Source organism: Malaclemys terrapin, chromosome 5 (genome assembly GCF_027887155.1).
Source record: "Malaclemys terrapin pileata isolate rMalTer1 chromosome 5, rMalTer1.hap1, whole genome shotgun sequence".
Lineage (NCBI taxonomy): Eukaryota > Metazoa > Chordata > Testudines > Emydidae > Malaclemys > Malaclemys terrapin.
The window spans coordinates 39,029,770-39,048,166 of record NC_071509.1 but is presented as its reverse complement, the minus strand read 5'-3'; the positions used below and the strand labels follow the sequence as shown (position 1 = coordinate 39,048,166).

The window sequence follows — 18,397 nt, the reverse complement described above, 5'->3', positions numbered from 1 at the left end:
ACTCATGCTCCCACGCGGAAGATGCCTATCAGTTACATCAGGCAAAACAAATTTCCAGAGCTGTCACATGTACCAGGTATATCAGAACATGAGAACATAAAAGGAACCCCATCACAAATGATGGAATGCAGCAGATATGCTAGTGGTCAACCAGCAAGAAGATTAAAAAGCAACATATATAAGTAAAATTAATATTTCATATGATATACAATAAATGTTATTTTTAAGTAGCTTGATGAGGGAACAGAAGGTCAGGTGTGCTATTAGCTAACAGCAGTGAGTGGGAAATTGAATCAGATCTCATTGCCATCCCATCTTAAAGCAAGCTTGTGCTGTTAAACTCTACATGCAAACATTACATTAACATTTCATGAGCATATAAATGTCATTTCACTCTAACAAAAAGGGAAATAGTCTCCCTTTCAAAGGAGCAATATGCACTTATGGAAGGGGAAAATACCCCTAATTGTGAAACCAATTAACCCTCTGTCATACAACGAACCACAGTGCAGCTGGAGCATTTTAAAGACATTCCTGAATAATACAACACTATACAAGTACTGTGTACTTTTGCTTTCTGGAGATTTAATTTAAAAAAGTGGCTCTACAAGGTGTTCTCCCTGGACACCATTAGTCTTTATAACACTCTTACAAATCTAAAAAAAACCGAAAGGAGAGTCGTTTCATCAAGAAAACAAATCAGCCATTACCTCATAGGAAAAAAAATGCTTCAATACAAGCTTGTTTTATGGCTTGTTTACATGAAAGTTTAGATATGATTCACTTTGATTTCACTTCCCTTGCTGATGAAATAAAACAAATTGCTCAGTAAAAGAACAAGTGCCCCTGCAGGGCTCTTTAGGGTTGATTTGTTCCGAAGATATAGCAAAAAACAGGTTAAGACAAGCAAGTTGGGAAAACCAGTATGGGTATGTTTGTTTGGTTTTGAAGGACCAGGCAACGATTAAAATAAGGTAACTCCTTAATTATTGCTCCTCCTCCACTGGCTTCACATTTTTCTTCTTCATGGTCTTCTACTTCTTCTTCTGTTTGTTTGTTTGTTTTTATTTTGCCATATATTCAGTGATATGACCTAGTTTCAATTATTTTCCATGGGGTAAAGGGCATCCACCTACATTGTGTAGCTAAGTGCCTATTTTCTGGTGTTCACTGAGAACTGTCAGTGAGTTTTTCATAACTCTAAGAATCCATTTAAGAATGACCAGCTCTTTTAGGACATGAATTAATTCACTTATTGATACAAATTTAATTCTAATAGCATGTTCTAAGTTGAATGAGCTGTAACTGTTTATTTCATAATAGAATTTGACTTCTGAAGGCATATTGTGGTACTATTGGAATATAAGAATAACCTCGCACCCCATAGTATGTTTTGTCTTTCCAAAGAACAGCCTTTGATTTTGCTGAGAACTGTACACAGAGAAGGACTAATTGGTTTGACCTACAATCCATTTTTTTTAATTCATTTTGATTAAACAAAGTTGACTTTGTTTGGGTATTTTCATTTAAACTTTACCTATGGGGGACTTGATCCTACTCTCAGATATTTAGTATAATTCCTAGCAAATCTTATGGAATCTAGTACAGGTCTTGTGCAATCAGTGTATATAGGTGATTATTGCATACCTACCACAGCCATAAAATGCCTAAAATAATATAATTCTTCAAGGTTTTACATCCATAGGTGGTGAAGAAAGAGAGGGGAATTGTTTTTACTTATTACTTATTATTTATTTTAATTTTAGACATGTATTCAGATAGTTAAGGTATACCTTCATTGCAGAACAAGACCCACAGCAGCAAGTCTCAGAGCCTGGGTAACTGAGGATCTCACAGAACAGGGCTAAAAATATCAGTGTAAACATTCCTGCTTGGGCTGGAGCCTGAAGTCTGAAACCCAGTGACAGAGGTGGGTCTCAGAGTCTGGGCTCCATCCTGAGCAGGTATGACTAGACTGCTGTTTATAGTGTAAGCCCTGTGACTCTGAGTCAGTTGATCGGGGCTCTGAGACTCACAGCCCTGGGGTTTTTATGGCAGGGTAGACGTACTCTTAGAGTGAAGTGGTCCATATAAACAGACAGATACATTAGATAGATAACAGAGATGCCAGTTGTATTTCAAAATATAAACAGAGTTTCAGAAATCACAAGAGAAAGATGTGTTCATAACTGTACACTGATCAACCTCAAAAACTCATTAGTATGCAAATTTCTTTCTATAAACTCAGTCTTGCCTTTCCTCATGGAAAATAGGCCTTTAATACTATGGCAAATCATCTTGCCTGACTGTATGGAGTTAAATCAAAGGAGGCTGTTGGGGTGGGGGGAGAGAGGAAGCAACAAACAGTAAATGAAACAATGACAGAGATGAGGTACCGCCAGAGAGAACACCAAGGATCCTTACGGGAATAATGGGGGAGCTATTAATTGGGAAATACCTATCTCCTGGTCTCCAGCCAGGCTAGCAGGTTTATTTTTCCCAGTCCAAGCCCAGGATCAAAGGAACACTAAAACACTAAAGACCCTTGCCTAGAGAGGAAAGAGGGCTGAGTGGGCAGTTGTGGCCGGAGATGAGTCCCTGTATGCTGTGGGGGATGTCTGTATCTCTCAGGCCAATTATAAGGATGTCTGACCTGAGGGGAAAAGGGTGAAAGGAAAGAATAAAGTTAAAGTAAGACCCAAGCACATAGGCCTATTGTTGTTTAATTCACTTCTCTGAATGCTGTGTGCCTTTGAGTGAATAAATAATATTTTATTTTGAATAATACTTTATTTTGAATAAATTGTTTTTGAGCCACTTTATTCAGCCACTGGTCAGAGGAAATGGAATGGGTTACCTAGGGAGGTGGTGGAATTTCCATCCTTAGAGGTTTAAGGGCCCAGCTTGACAAAGCCTTGGCTGGAATGTTTTAGTTGGTGTTGGTCCTGCTTTGAGCAGGGGATTGGACTAGATGACTTCCTGAGGTCTCTTCCAACCCTAATATTCTATGATTCTATGAAAAGGGCATACAAGTGCCAAACACAGCTGGAGCTGTTATGTTATCACAGTTGGTAAACAGGGGTGCTGTAGCCCAGAAACCCAATCTGAACGGTAGGGCCATCTGGTTCCACTCAGAGAGGAGTGAAGATAGCAAAACCAGTCACTTGAAGGGGCACTTGAGAACGCCTAACAAGGGTCTAAAGTGCAACCCACCCTGTAATCATGACATACACCACAAGTAAAATTAGAAGCAATAGAAAACCTATGTTTAATACTGACAGCAACATGTTAATCACCTGTAAAAAAATTAGCAAGATTTCCATCCACAAAAGACAGCTCTTTATACATTAATTGTATCTTGTTTGTGAAACATCCCTCAGACTTGTTCCTCAGAAAGAGTAAAAAATTAAACCCATGAGGCTATGTATAACTTGTTAGCACAATAACAATGTATTTTCTATTCTTATTTCTTTCAGTATATATGATGAAAACATACAAGTTTGTTGGGATTTATATGGGCATTTTTGGCAGTCTTTTCAAATTTTTTGGATTGTGCACTATAATTTGAATCTGAGTACCTTCTTTCTAAGAGAACAATGTGTTTGTACTGGAATAAGTATTTGTTAGTGAATCAAAAAAGGAAAGAAGTTGTTTATTATAATTATGTTTTTTGGTAAGCCTGAGTTCCATTGTTCTGCAATGGAACTTCTACTTTTTTTTTTTTTTTTTTTTTTTTTTTTTTGCACATAATAGGTCTGATGCTGCCTTTGTTTCACAGTTACAATTCTCAATGGAATTTTGGGATGAGATAGAAATGCTAGATTAGGCCCTGTTGTTTTCTTGTATGTTTTATGTACTTTGTCACAGCGATTGTTTTTGGTGACTGTCTTTTAATTTTGTAAAACTTTAATACAAAATACTTCCTTTAAAAAAAAAACAGTAAATTTATTTGAAGGAAATTAAGAACAAAGTTAAAAACAAAGCACTTTGCAAAAACAAACAAAAAATTTATATGCAAATACAACATCTAATTAATTTATATGCAAATACAACATCTGAACATGTATTTGCATGTAAATAATTCAGGTTAATAATTATATCACCTTATATATTTGTACACACCAACTAAACAGGAGCCTTAATCTTGATTAGAGATAATTACAAATAGTAGTAATAATAATGATTACAAAAAATAGATGCCTACTTCTATGATCGTACTTAATAGTTTTGGTGTTCTAATTTATGTGTGTAATAGTTATATGCACTTAAACACAATCTGTTGGAAATGTTAAAGTACATGCAGGTTCAATTACTTGACCAGTTACGCATGTAACTGTCAATTTGGGGCATTCAATAGGTTCATCTTTTTGAAAATGTACTCTGATTTTTTTCCCTATGCAGTACAATGTATCATACTTTATAATCACCAAATAAACCCACAAAAACAAATTATAGTTTCTTCTATTACTTTTATCCACCTTTGTTCCATGAGGAAAAAGAAAAATCCTGCTGATAAAGTACCCAAAACCAAAGGCATTGTACCTATATGCAAGAGATAAAACTAATTACGTATTTCAGATAAGGGAGGGGGTGTACAGGCTGCTGTGAAAAAGTAAAAATGGGAATTGGTAGCCAGCGGGGGAGAACAAAACTCGTTTGTGACTGAAATGGAGAAGATTTGCCCAGTGTAAAGGATTTCTTTTGGAACTTCATTATATTTGTAAATTAGAAAGAGCTGAAAGACCTAATGTTGTCCAGGAAACTGCAAAAACAGTCATCAAATACAAATACTCAAACAACTGAGGAAGACTCAATAAAATAGACAATGCTGAATGGAGTGCAGTGAATTGAGGGAAAATACATTTCTGTTTACTATCTGCATTAGACTCTTCACTGGAGAAAACCTGGACTAGATGCAAGGCTTGCTAATTATTCTTCAGACAAATAAGAAGTTCCTTCTCCCTTCAGTCTGGAAATTTAGGAGCATGTTCTGCCTTCAATCCATGTTCAGAGCTCAGAATAACATCAAAGAGAATTATGCAATCTGTCCCAATAAAATCAGGACATCTGGTCACCCTAAATCTGTATTAGTCAGAGGCAGCATGGACTAGCTGTTGGTGCAGGACACTGGGACTCAGGACATATTAGGTAAAATCCTAGCCCTGAATGAAGTCAATTGCAAAACTCTCATTGACTTCAATAGGGCCCGGATTTCACTTCAGGATCAATTCTTCACTCAACCACCAACTTGCTGTATGATGCCGGACAAGTCACTTAATCTTTTGGTGACTGAGTTTCCGCATCTATCAATTTGGACTATTAATAGTTACCTCTTTAAACTGATTTGATAGTCATGGATAATGCAGATTATATATTGTCTCTGTTATGCAGGACAAAATATTTTAAATTATTATAATTAATAAGTGGTATTTTAGAAGATCGCTTGCTAGATCTCATAATTGTGCGCACACACACACACACACACACACACCTCTTACTTCTTTCTAACACAGATTATGGGAATACACAAAGGATACATAGTAGGGTGACCAGATGTTTATAGGGACAGTCCCGATTTTTGGGTCTTTTTCTTATATAGGCTCCTATTACCCCTTACCCCCGTCCCGATTTTTCACATTTGCTGTCTGGACACCCTAATACATAGCTTTGTTCTGTCTTTTTCCTGTAATGGATGCAGTAATAATATGAAGCTCTGATGCAAAAGGGCTGTCTTTTGTCTTCAAAGGATAAAAAGAAGGCTAAAGAGTAGTGAACCAGGAGTTAAAAATTACTTGAGATTAATAGTACTATTTTTATAAGCACAGTAGAGTGATTGCTATACATATTTTTCTTTTTGCGAGAATAGGGGCTTACAGGGCAAGGAGGCATTTTTTTTTTCATAATTTAAATTTAAAAGGAAAGGCCAAATGTTCTGCTCCTTTGTGAGGCACAAAAGGGAGCTAATGTAAATAAAACGGGACAGAAATAGATAGAAAGTAGCAAAAAGAGAGCAGTGTTACCTCCAGTTAAAACAATAGTATAGGTATGAATGTAGATTTAAAATTCAATAATACTGATCTTTTTTTTTTAATCATAGCAGACCCCATCATGCATTCTATAAGAACCCAAAACCATGACTGATCCAAAAGCACTTTACATGGTATTTTGCCACTCAGAAGTACATTCTACCAATGGTCAGTGCACAAGTGATAGTTCTATTTCTGGAGACTGACCCAACTAAAAAATAACTATTCAGCATGGCGGAAGCCATGTACAGTCCACTCCTGGTGGGTTCGTAGGTTCCGGAACTTGGGGTCCTGGGGGTACTGACGCACCTGCTGGCTTGAAGTAGTTTCCATCATATATAGTGTTTACCATTTGATTCAGTGGCTTTCAGCACCCCCACTATACAAATTGTTCCAGCATCCCTAGGTGGGTTTAATGAGAGTGATCACCACACACTGCAAGGCTGTATTTAGTCCCATATCTTATTCTATGTATATAAAGTACAATGAAAACACATAGCACTAGATATAAAAATAAATAATGATAATCCTGTATGAATTACACAAGTCCTAAAACCATCTTATCTTGTTAACATTTTTCTCTACTAATACAATACTGTACATGGAATAAACTATTGTCCTGTAATATCCCTGAACAAGAGCTATTAGCAGAAAGCAAGCAAGATATACCTGCCTAATTTCTGGTGCAAAATACTAACAATAAACTGTTTAAGAGCAATCACTATATATCTTTGAATGTAAAAGGTGCTACCATGCATATATATGAAGTATTATCTGTTGGTTGGATAGCATGTGATATATCACTATCAGGTATACAGTGGAGAAACTCACAGAAGCATCAGCTGTAGAAGGGAAAAATTCTAAAGATTTTTTTAATAAGGAAAGGAGATAATAGGGCAAAAAATCTACTCACAAATAGACCCATTGGGAGTAGGATATCACTAGTATAATGGAGAGACAAGGTGAGTGAGGTAATATATTGTATTGGTCCAGCTGCTGTTGGTGAAAGAGATGAGTTTAGCTATGCAGAGCACTTCTTCAGATCTGGGGAAGGTACTCAGAGTGTCACAGTTAATTACAAGGTGGAACAGGTAGTTTGGCATAAGTAATTAACACATATTCTAAGGGCCCATTCAAGGTAAAGTGGCACATTAACACCCCTGCAGTCATAGGACAAAACAGTGGGGTTAGAGGATTGTAGATGGTTGTAATAAACTGTAAATCATGATTTTTAGTGTCTAGCAAAGTTATGAATTTAAGCTCCCAGGATCATCTTTTGAAGGTATTGTGCAGATTTCCTTTGAGGATGAAGACTGAGAGGTTAGATATGGAGTGATCATTTTGTGAAAAGTGTTCAGTGTTTTTGTCTTTTATTATTATTCTCTGTGAATTCATTTGAAAGCATAATGATTGTCTGGTTTCACTCACACAGTTATTATGTGGGCATTTAATGCATTGGATGAGGTACACCGCATGTTGTGATAGGCATGTGTAGGGTGCATATATCTTGAAGGGTGGGTTGTGGGGGCTATTGATCATTATAGATTTGGATATACATCTGCAGGTTTTGCATCTATTATTCTGTCAGGGGCTGGTGCCACTTTGAGACCTTTTCACCAAAGGCTTTTATGTATTCTATAATGTGAACTGAACTATCTTCTTCTCTTTCTCTCAGAAATTTGGCTGTCTTTTTACAAGTCTCAGAATAGCTCATTCTCAAAATTAACTGTCTCTAGGCTTATTCCACCACAGAAAGTGTAATTGTGATCCAAAATATCACTTGTGGCAGGATGATAGGATCACCTGGGTCAGGAGTTCATCTATGTGAATAACTGCATGCAGCATTTTTCAGAAGCAATAATGAAAATTCTTTCTCGAGCAATTAAATGAAATGTCAACATGATCATGTATGCAGGTTTTTTTGTTTGGTTGGTTAGTTGGTTGGTTTTTTAAAAATACTTTAGTAGTCTGGGAAGAAAAGTGCAAAAAATGTACAAATGTACAGCAGCTCTTAGGAACAACCCCATGAGTTTCTGTTTGGTAATGTTTATATAAAAGATACTTAACTTTGGGCCTGCAATGGGTTAATGTTCCTAAAAACCAATTTTACACTAATATCCTCTGAAAAATGTAAAACTGTGTTTCAGAGTAGCAGCCGTGTTAGTCTGTATCCACAAAAAGAACAGGAGTACTAGTGGCACCTTAGAGATTAACAAATTTATTTGAGCATAAGCTTTCGTGGGCTACAGCCCACTTCATCAGATACATAGAATGGAACATATAGTGAGGATATATATACACATACAGAGAACATGAAAAGGTGGGAGTTGCCCAACCAACTCTAAGAGGCTAATTAATTAAGATGAACTGTTGTCAGCAGAAGAAAAAAAACTCTCTACGCAAAAGAATAAAAGGACACAAATCTGACATCAGGAATCATAACATTCAAAAACCAGTAGGAGAACCCCTCTGGCCATTCAGTAACAGATTTAAAGGTGGCAATTTTGCAACAGAAAAGCTTCAATAACAAACTCCAACGAGAAACTGCTGAACTTGAACTAATATGCAAACTAGATACAATCAATTTAGGCTTAAATAGAGACTGTGAATGGCTGAGCCATTACATACATTGAATCTATTTCCCCATGTTAAGTATCCTCACAGCTTAAATGGGCTATCTTGATTATCACTACAAAAGTTTTTTTTTCTCCTGCTGACAACAGTTCATCTTAATTAATAAGCCTCTTAGAGTTAGTTGGGCAACTCCCACCTTTTCATGTTCTCTGTATGTATATATATCTCCTCACTATATGTTCCATTCTATGCATCTGATGAAGTGGGCTGTAGCCCACGAAAGCTTATGCTCAAATACATTTGTTAGTCTCTAAGGTGCCACAAGTACTCCTGTTCTTTTTGTAAAACTGTGTGTGGCTACATTCTCTATCTTTACTCATATTTATTACCTTACTCCATGAAGCTGACTAACACTTTACAAAAGAAAGTATGGCAGACTGGGCCCTAAATGAACAAAGCTGGATTGCACTTAGTATTTATTTTCTAATAACCTGAAATCTCCTAACACTTCATATGGGAAAAAAAGGCTGCTCATCTTATACACAACTAACTCCTCTTGCTCTAGTAACATGGATCTCTAATTTTGCACAACCCGTTTGATACCTAAGGACTAAAGTTGAAACTGCCATAGGTAAAATAATGCACTAATCAAATCCTATTGCTAGAACTGGAGAATACCATTTTTCTTTCTTGTCCTTTAGCTATTTTTCTGTTGATTGGAGCATATTTAACTACTGCTGTCTTTTAGGAGGGAGAAAATTGTCTAGTGACTATAAGCAATGAGGGTCAGGAGTTCTGAGTTCTATTCCATGCTCTGCCACTCACTTCCTGTGAATCCTAGGCTAGTCACTTAAACTTCCTTTGCTTTGGTTTCCCTCTTCTTTAAAATGATGGATATATAAATAATTTCTTTTATTTTCATCTATAGATATCCAAGCCCTTTATAAAAGCAGCTGATCCCTATTCTCCAACCTTTACAGATTTGGCAATGCTACACAAGGAGTTTGAGTGACTTGACTAAACTAGTGGTAGAGACAGAAACAGAACTTAAGTCTTTTGACTCCCAGTCCCATGCTCAACCTAGTGGGCCACAGCTGTCCTCTGAAAAGCTTGCCATGAGACTTAAGGAATGGTTATACTTTGCTTCCTTGTCCTTGGATGAAAGGTGCTACAAAATAATATATATATATATATCGGTAAGTAAATTATAAAACAAGATGAAAGATGGAATGTTTTGTTTACAAAATCAGAGTTGTGCACATTAGAAGGATTTATTTGAACTAATCATACACACTGTCAGGTTCTAAATTAGCCCCATGGAAAAAGACATGGGCATTATTACAGACATGTCAGTGAAAAGCATTGCCCTAATGACAGCATGTGTAAAAAATGGGATAGAAAATAATACTGAAAATATTGTCATGCCCTCACCTGGAATACCGTGTTCAGTTCTGGTCACCCCATCTCAGAAAACATCTAGCAGATATTAAAGTTCAGAGACAGGCAACCAAAGTTATTAGATGCACAACAAGACTTTATCTATGAGGAAAGATTGGAAAGGCTTTGAATGTAGTTCAGAGAAGGAATAAATATGAGGCCACATGATAAAGGTATAAAAATAAGGATAGAAAAGGTAAATTGAGCACTTTTATTTACTCTCTCTCATAATACAAGAACAATGGGATATTCAGTGTGGTTTAAAGAAAACAAACATGAATTTGATAAAAATGAATAGTTTTTTACAGAATTGATAATTAACTCATGGAACATACTGCCACAAGAGATCACTGAGGACAATAATTTAGTAGAATTCATAAAATTGCATGTATTCACAGTGGCAATAATTATAATTAAATAGGATGAATAATCTTTTAGAAAATATAAACCTTCATGATTCAGACCACTACCTAAGGGCTTGTCTTCACTTAAAAAGCTACAGTGCAGACACTACCTAAACCGATGGGAGGGGTTCTCCCATCCGCATAGGCAATACACCTCACTGAGAGGTGGTGCCTAGGTTGACAGAAAAAATCTTCCATTTTCCTAGCACTTACCTAACACAGGGAGTTAGGTCAGCTTAACTACGTTGCTCAGGGTGTGTGGATTTTTCACACCTCTGACTGATGTATTTAAACCAATCTAATTTTCTAATGTAGACCAGGCCTAATAGAGGTCACGAGAGAAAGTTATTCCACAGTTTTCTATTATGTGGTTTCTTGTACATGCCTACGAAGTATCTGGTACTTACTGGTCACTGTCAGAAACAGAATACTGTGCTTGATAGACCAGGAATCTGATCCAATATGACAATGCCTATATTTACAATATAAAAATCAAGATGTAAAGAAAAATAATATGTCCTCTTGAGAAAAGCACTGTGCAATTTCTGTTAAAATAATGACTTTTTAATGACCACATTAGAGAAACAATTGATGTGTGTTGGACAAGATTGCACAAATGAGTAGGGTTTCCTTGTAAGGAAAGCTGCAAGGGCTGGGGAAAAAGACTCAGAAGTTATTTCTGGTTCTCCAGATCTTACGAATTAGCAAATCTTTTCATACTGCATTTTCACATCCCGTCTGCTAATATTTCTTCCACCCCACTCAACCCCACACACAACAGCTGACACCATAGCTAATAATGCAAACCAAACTTCAATCTACATCTGACATTCATATAGGCTGGTAATATACTGTACAGTTTATTATAAAGAAAACCAACCTACTTGCATTATTGTTTCAATTCTCTGTTTCATGCTAACCCGAAAAAGTAGAAAGAGACATCTAACCAACAAATTTGAGAAGTTGCATTTCATTACCGGTATTTACTCTGGCTGCAGTAGATTCAGCCTTCTTCCACTTGCTGAAACATGAAAGGTGCCTTGTTTTCATTAGTGTTCCTATCTTGCACAGAGAATGCATCAAAGGTATCAGAAGATTTTACATTACTGTGCTGAAAATTATCTCCTCAAACTTTAAAATGAAAGTAAATCCAAAGTAATTAGTTATAACTGCATTGTTTTGCACCGGTTGAAATAAAATGGTAAATATTTGAAGTAATAACAATTAAAAACTAAGATAGCTTTCAAAGTGCTGTTTCCGTAGAAAATCCAAATGAAAATCCAATACAAATCCTGATTAAAACCTAACCAACCAAAACACTGCAGATTACCGAGAGTCCAATTAAATATGACAAATGAATACTTGACAGGTTTCAATTCTAATTCTATTTATGTCAGAATGATCCATTAATATTGAAGATTAAATTACCAGAATTTGAGCAATACAATTGTTCTATATAGCTAGACAAGTCATCTTAAAATTTGGATCAGAGAAAGCACTCACTCAAATGTCAAATGCTACATTTATAGAGGACCAAAAGTGCATTGCATCTTGTTCTGTCATCACCTATTGACTAATGCTAACAAAAATTACTGGAGGCAGATGACATGCCACTGTCTAAATCCTGTTTTAAAAAGTGACAGCAGAATTCAAAAGTCAGTAGAGTATAATTTTCATTGCAATGTCACCCACTTTTCACGGGGTTCAGTTCAAGATTTTGTGAATATGACAAAAAGTCTCCCTTACTGTCTGTAATCCTTGCATTATACAATTTGAGACTTCTATCATGCTACTCTTGTTTTGGAGATGTTCATGGCATAATAAGTACATTTAGTAGTTTGATCTGGTTGTGCTTCTACTTATTCTGAAATCTGTCTAATTTCAAAGGGTAAATATGTAATACTAACAAAGAAAAGTTACCTTTGTCCTCCTTTTAATTTCATTTTAAAGTTTAATAATTAATATAGTATAATAGTAGTTGCCCCACAATTTCCAAAATTTAAGCAAACTAGAGTCCACTGTATGTTGGAATTTCTGAGAATAAATTTGGATAAGACCACTTTTATTATCTACTGAAGAGCACATCAAAAGTTAGGATAAATCATAGTCTTACAGTTCATCCAAGATTCCGTGTTTATATATTGCTTTATATATATTGTGCTTCAGACAGTTTCAGAAGAACTGTGAACTTATTCAGTTAAATCTCAAAAATACTTGCCTTCATTGCACTGTATCTACCTGGATATAGCCAGTGCTTTAGCCTCATTTTCCTAAGCACTAAATTTCACCCATAAATTAACAAAAATAAAAATAAATAACAATTTAGGAAGCAGGCTCCCAACAGCTTTACACATATATAAATGGGAAAATGATAACTGAATTTAGGATAATTATTATTTCCACTGGGGGTTGAGGGTGTCCATTATTCTGTATGACTTGAAATAGTCATGCATTGCTGAAATGCAGACCTTCAGCAAATGCAGACTGCTGCAGTCCTTCTCCCTCATATATATTAGATTTGTCAATTTCCTGACCACAGAGCATGATCTATTTTTATTGGGTCAATATGTCTATTTTAGGAATAAAACAAGAACAATTTTAACTGCTGATCTAAGCCTTTGAAAGAAGCTAAAGTCATGCACAAAGCCAAACAAAATCTATACTGGGTTTGAGGAGCTGATGAGACTCCATCTTCCTCACATACACAACTATACAAACTTGATTAGCAAGCTCCTCATTTCACACGTCAGCACTATGTACTCTTCGACATGCGGTAATCTACTATATAGTTTAAGGGCATCACCCAAAGCTTCAAAGAGCTTTAGATAAGGGTCAATAAGTGTGGAACAGTAAATTATTTAAGATCTATTATAGAAAAGTATTTTAAAGTCCACTATTTTCTAATTGTAGACAAAAAAGAAAATTGCAAACTATTAAGTATTTAATTACCATAATTTTGTAATTGCTGAAGAATTACTCATACTGCAAATCAGGATGCATTCCCCATCCCATCCCCATATATATAAAAAAATCCTTAATTTAAATGATATGTTCTAAAAGTATTTTCCACAATATACCGTGGAGGAAAAAATCAAACCGTGCTTTCCTTTTCTAAATAATTCAACATGGAATAGAAACCTCAATATTGTTTTGAAAACAGGTTGCATAATATTGGGGGAAAGGGAAGACTCTAGAAGGAGATTTTTAGTTCCTATTTTCTTTATGCTGATGCTGCACAAATTCAATTTCAGGAAAATGTCATAAGCAATGATTGTATGACAAAAAAAAAAAATGGAAGTAGAAAATAGAACACATGTCCCTTATCAGTTCCTTTTGTTTAAAAAAAAACATTGTGTATGCAATTTAATTTCCTTGAACCCAGCCCCTGCACTGATTTTTTTAAAATTATTTAACTGTTTCAGCAATGTAGTTTTAAAATAATGTAAAAATATCCTGCTGATTTTATTTGTATGGTTATGTTCCATTATTTTGTATGGCTGCATTTTAACAAATTTTACCATTTAAAATAAATAGTTATAATTTAAGCTATTTTATTTTATTATTTTGGACTGACCTTTCCACAAGTCTACTTATTATGGCTCACTAGTGTGATTATGTGTGTGAATGTTGTGTTTGCCCCTACCATTTTCCATATGCTCTGCCTCACCAACACTGCCATCCGGCGTAGTCCTTTCGTAGTTGTCCTCTGGGAGTGGAAGGGCACCCAGTCTTGGCCCTGATGAACTCTTACTGCTTGGTGTTTCTGACTCCTCCAGACCGCTGTCATAGCAACTCTGCAATGACCCTTGATGTGGGTCCTGAGGCTGACTCACAACAGAAAACGTCACTCTACGAAATGGCTGCAAGAGAAAAGATTCTGAATGTCACTGAAAAGTTAGGTCTTTGAACAAGTGATTCTCAAAACATGACTAAAAACATACTAATATCTTAATGTTGACTAACTGAACATACAACTTTGAAGTTTTGTCTAATTTAAAATAAACAATTTGTAGTGTTTGACATTGCATTAGGAATGTCATGGATTTTTCAGTTTGCAACACTATCAAGTACCTTCATTCAGTCTGGCAATAAATCTGTTTCAAAAAACCTATATCAGGTAAGAGAAAAACTATACAAGATTTACAAGATAAATGCTCAAATTTGAATTATGTCGTGGCTACTGGTAACACTAACACACACATAGACCTTTTTAAAATCACTGTCTGTGGTTTTGGAAGCCCATCCCCGTAAGAAAGATAACAGGAAACAGAAATGTTCAGTCTCTCTTAGCTCTTTTGCCATAAAATTTAATGCCTGGAGATTGGGTATGCTGCCAGCTGACTTTATAAAGCCTTTAAAGTACCACTGGCACAGCTGAAACCAGATGCTTCCACTGGGACCATTCAAATGTTGATTATTATGGATTCGTGTTCATTCAAAATGTCAGAGATTACAGAAGAAATAATTGTCACTATAAAAGTTTACATACTGAACTCTGACACTCAAGAGTATTCCAAGAAGTGGGTGAGTTCTACTCTCAACATTTAGAAGACACTTAAATGTAGACTGGGAATTTAAAAAAAAAAAAAAAAAAAAGCTAGGTGTCTACCTCCCATTGAAGCATATTACACATTTCAATTCATTTTAGTGAAAATTAATAGACATTAGGTTTTTGAAATATTGTACCCGTAATAACAAACAATAATAATACATTTAATTTACTATTAATAAACTGTATTTTTTAGGTTGCAACAAAACCTCTAACACTAGAAAACTAAACTATATTTTAATCTCTAATCTATTTGCATGACACTTGTTTACTAGTGTATATTAGTAATATTACACTAATAAAAAAAGTCATGTGCAAATAGATTAGAGATTAAAATATAGTCTAGTTTTCTAGTGTTAGAGGTTTTGTTACAACCTAAAATGTATATATAATTTCACCTTGCTGTCATCTTAACAATCATATTGACATTATCACTTTGGATTTTCAAAACACTGTGCAAACATGAATATACTAACAAAAGCTACAATCCTGCAAAGGAATGAATGAGACTCCACACAGGTTTAAAGATCGGTCCCTTTGTTTGATTGAGGTATGCTTTGAAGGTGTAAAGCAATCTTTAAGTGCTAATGTTCAATAGGTTGGTAACTAGGTAGCATTATGGATATACACTAATAAACAAGAACTCCTGGAACAAGTAAATCAGCACAGATTATAAATGTGATTGTTGTTGTTAATATAAGAAAAAAAATGAGGTTAACAGACCTGTGGTATTATCATGATAAATCTTCAAACTTTAAAGTTTGCTTATTTTTGTTGCTATAAAGTGTTGGTATGTCAGTTTTACTCATAGCTCTACAGCACGCCCATTATGAGAAGAAGAGAGGTAAATGTAAACAGTGCAAAATGGGGCAAATAAACCACAAAAGATGTGGAGAGCCAATGCTACTAAAGTGGGAAAAGGGGACAGACAACAATAGAGAGAGTTAGAGCTTCTGTGCAGGGACCCTGGCCCTGTATGATCTAAGCTTCTTTTCCCCTAAGGAACCTCAGCAAGGTGGATTTTGATGGTTATATCCCTTGCCACACCACAAGACCCTCCTCCTTAAATGGAACATTATGCAGCAAATCAGCTTGTTGAACCTCATAGGAATTTTAGAGCCCTTCCCAGGTGTTTTAAAACAGTAGGGTAGAATAAGGCCCTTAATATTCTGAACTGTGAGATGTTTGGATCATTTGTATTCCATGTCATATGTTAGATTACATAGGGTTACCATACGTCCTCTTTTTCCCGGACATGTCCATCTTTTCGGCAGTCAAACCCCCGTCTGGGGGGAATTGCCAAAAAGCCGAACATGTCCGGGAAAATGGCGGCTCTGCTCCTCCCCGACTCTTGGGCTCTGTTTAAGAGCCGGGCTGCCCGAGCACTACCGGCTTCGGGGAGCCCCGTGCCTCCAGACCCTGCGCCACTGGAGCCCGGGAGGGGAAGTGCCCGGCTGGGGACGCAGGGTCTGGAGGCACGGGGGCTGTGTCAGTTGACACTGTGTCAGTTACACAGAGCTGAAGAGGAGCAGAGCCTCCAGCCGCGGCAGCTCTGCTCCTCTTCGGCTCTGTGTAACTGACACAGTGTAAGGTTATGCAGAGCCACCGTGGCTGGAGGCTCTGCTCCTCTTCGGCTCTGTTTAAGAGCCGGGCTGCCCGAGAGCTACTGGCTTCGGGCAGCCCCCGTGCCTCTGGACCCTGCGCCGCCAGAGCCCGGCAGGGGAAGTGCCCGGCTGGGGGCGCAGGGTCCGGAGGCATAGGGGCTGCCCAAAGCCCGAGCGCTACCGGCTTCACAGTTTGCTGGGCAGCCTCCAGACCCTGCGCCCCCGGCTGGGTGCTTCTCCTCCTGGGCTCCAGCTGTGCTGGGGAAGCGCCGGCTGGGGGCGCAGGGTCTGGGGGCTGCCCGGCAAACCCTGAAGCCGGTAGCACTGGGGCAGCCCTTTCCCCCTGGCTGGGAGTGGAAGGGAGGAGGGGGCGGAGTTAGGGTGGAGAAGAGGCGGAGTTGGGGCGGGACTAGGGGTGGAGAAATGGGCGGGGCCAGGGCCCGTGGAGGGTCCTCTTTTTTTATTTATGAGATATGGTAACCCTAGATTACATACTTTGTTATTTGCTATTGACAGTTTACATACATATGCATATGCTCACATATACCTTGTATTTAAGTAATGGTAACGTCCTTTGTCCTTATAGTTTTAGAGCTGAGTAACTAACTATCATATTTTCTTTAGTACTGGAGAGAGCCACTTCTACTCACTGCATTTTGTCACTCCATTGGACTTTAAAGAATTTTAAATGGATGCCAAACACAGATATGTGTTTTTGATAATCTGCCATTTTTCTCTACCATGACTTTTTTCAGATAATTTAAGAATACTCTCAAACACAAGTGTGCACTATATGGAAAGTTAAGGATAAGTAAGTCCAGTAAAGATCACTATTCTCAATACATTGACAGAAGTCACAGGCTATTTCCACTGTTCTGACATGGTTGCTATATTCATTTTTTCACTTTGTGACCATGTAAGCTGACCAGATGCCTGACTTTATTACACTGGAGATGAGATATTTTTTGTTTTGGAAAATATGGGCATATTATTTAGCAGGAATGTTAAAAGCTCCTAATACATTCCAAACTGGTGATATACTATGGTCCAGAAAACAACTCAGTTGTCTTAAAAGGGGGGTAGGAGGAAAAGGTTTGTGCCAGTTATAAAGGTTTTCAAAACAAGAAACACAAAATGCAGCATGTACTTAAAATAAGTCTATTTACCTATTTTAGTTTTATACACAACTGGCAAACTTCCTATGGCTCTAAAGCAAAAAGAGAATGTCAACAAAAAATGATGCTCCCAGCTAAACAATTAAAACATCAAGACATTTTTTTAAATAAGGTTAAAATTTGATGTGTAAGTGAAAGCTGTCAGTGTATCCTGAGCTCTAATTTCAATATTCTTTCATTTTAGTACACAGCATTATGCTTAGAGGTACAAATCCTGCCCCTCCCCTACTGCTACAAAGGGACCCCTGGCAGCAGAAGTAGAGCTGGTTGTATGTGTTGCACACCCTCTTTGCAGCACAGAGTCCTGGGTGGAAATGGGTAGACAACTAGAAGGCAGACCCATAGGAACTACTACTATTTGAACTGGTCCTGTGTAGAGTAAGGGATGAGGCATATAAAGTCCTGTGGAAGCCTCTATGAAGTAGCCTCCACAGTTGCTCCAAGGCCTAGAAGGATTCCTTCCCTTCCACCCTCAATTCATCTACCCAGTGCCCAGCATCACTACTCAGGCTGGGTCCTGGGCTTGGGTTTGGGGTTCAATGAACTGGCCTCCTAATAGTACTCTGGAGCCTGCATACAGTGAAATTCCATTTATAATCAATTACAGTGAAAGGCTTGAATTTTTCAA

At 37.1% G+C, this 18,397-nt stretch overlaps 1 protein-coding gene across 5 annotated transcripts in view; it reads right to left on the bottom strand.

Moving 5' to 3' along the window:
- The window catches only part of PCDH7 (protocadherin 7), a 397,552-nt gene that overhangs the window by 201,159 nt on the left and 177,996 nt on the right, over positions 1–18,397 (bottom strand). For 2 of the 5 annotated variants that reach the window (XM_054029888.1, XM_054029891.1), the window contains exon 2: positions 14,085–14,301. The exons of 1 other annotated variant lie outside the window; for it this stretch is intronic. In XM_054029888.1, the coding sequence (XP_053885863.1) occupies positions 14,085–14,301 (217 nt within the window). The remainder of the gene's footprint in view (positions 1–14,084; positions 14,302–18,397) is intronic. 2 more of the 5 variants (XM_054029889.1, XM_054029890.1) reach the window with 2 other exon arrangements.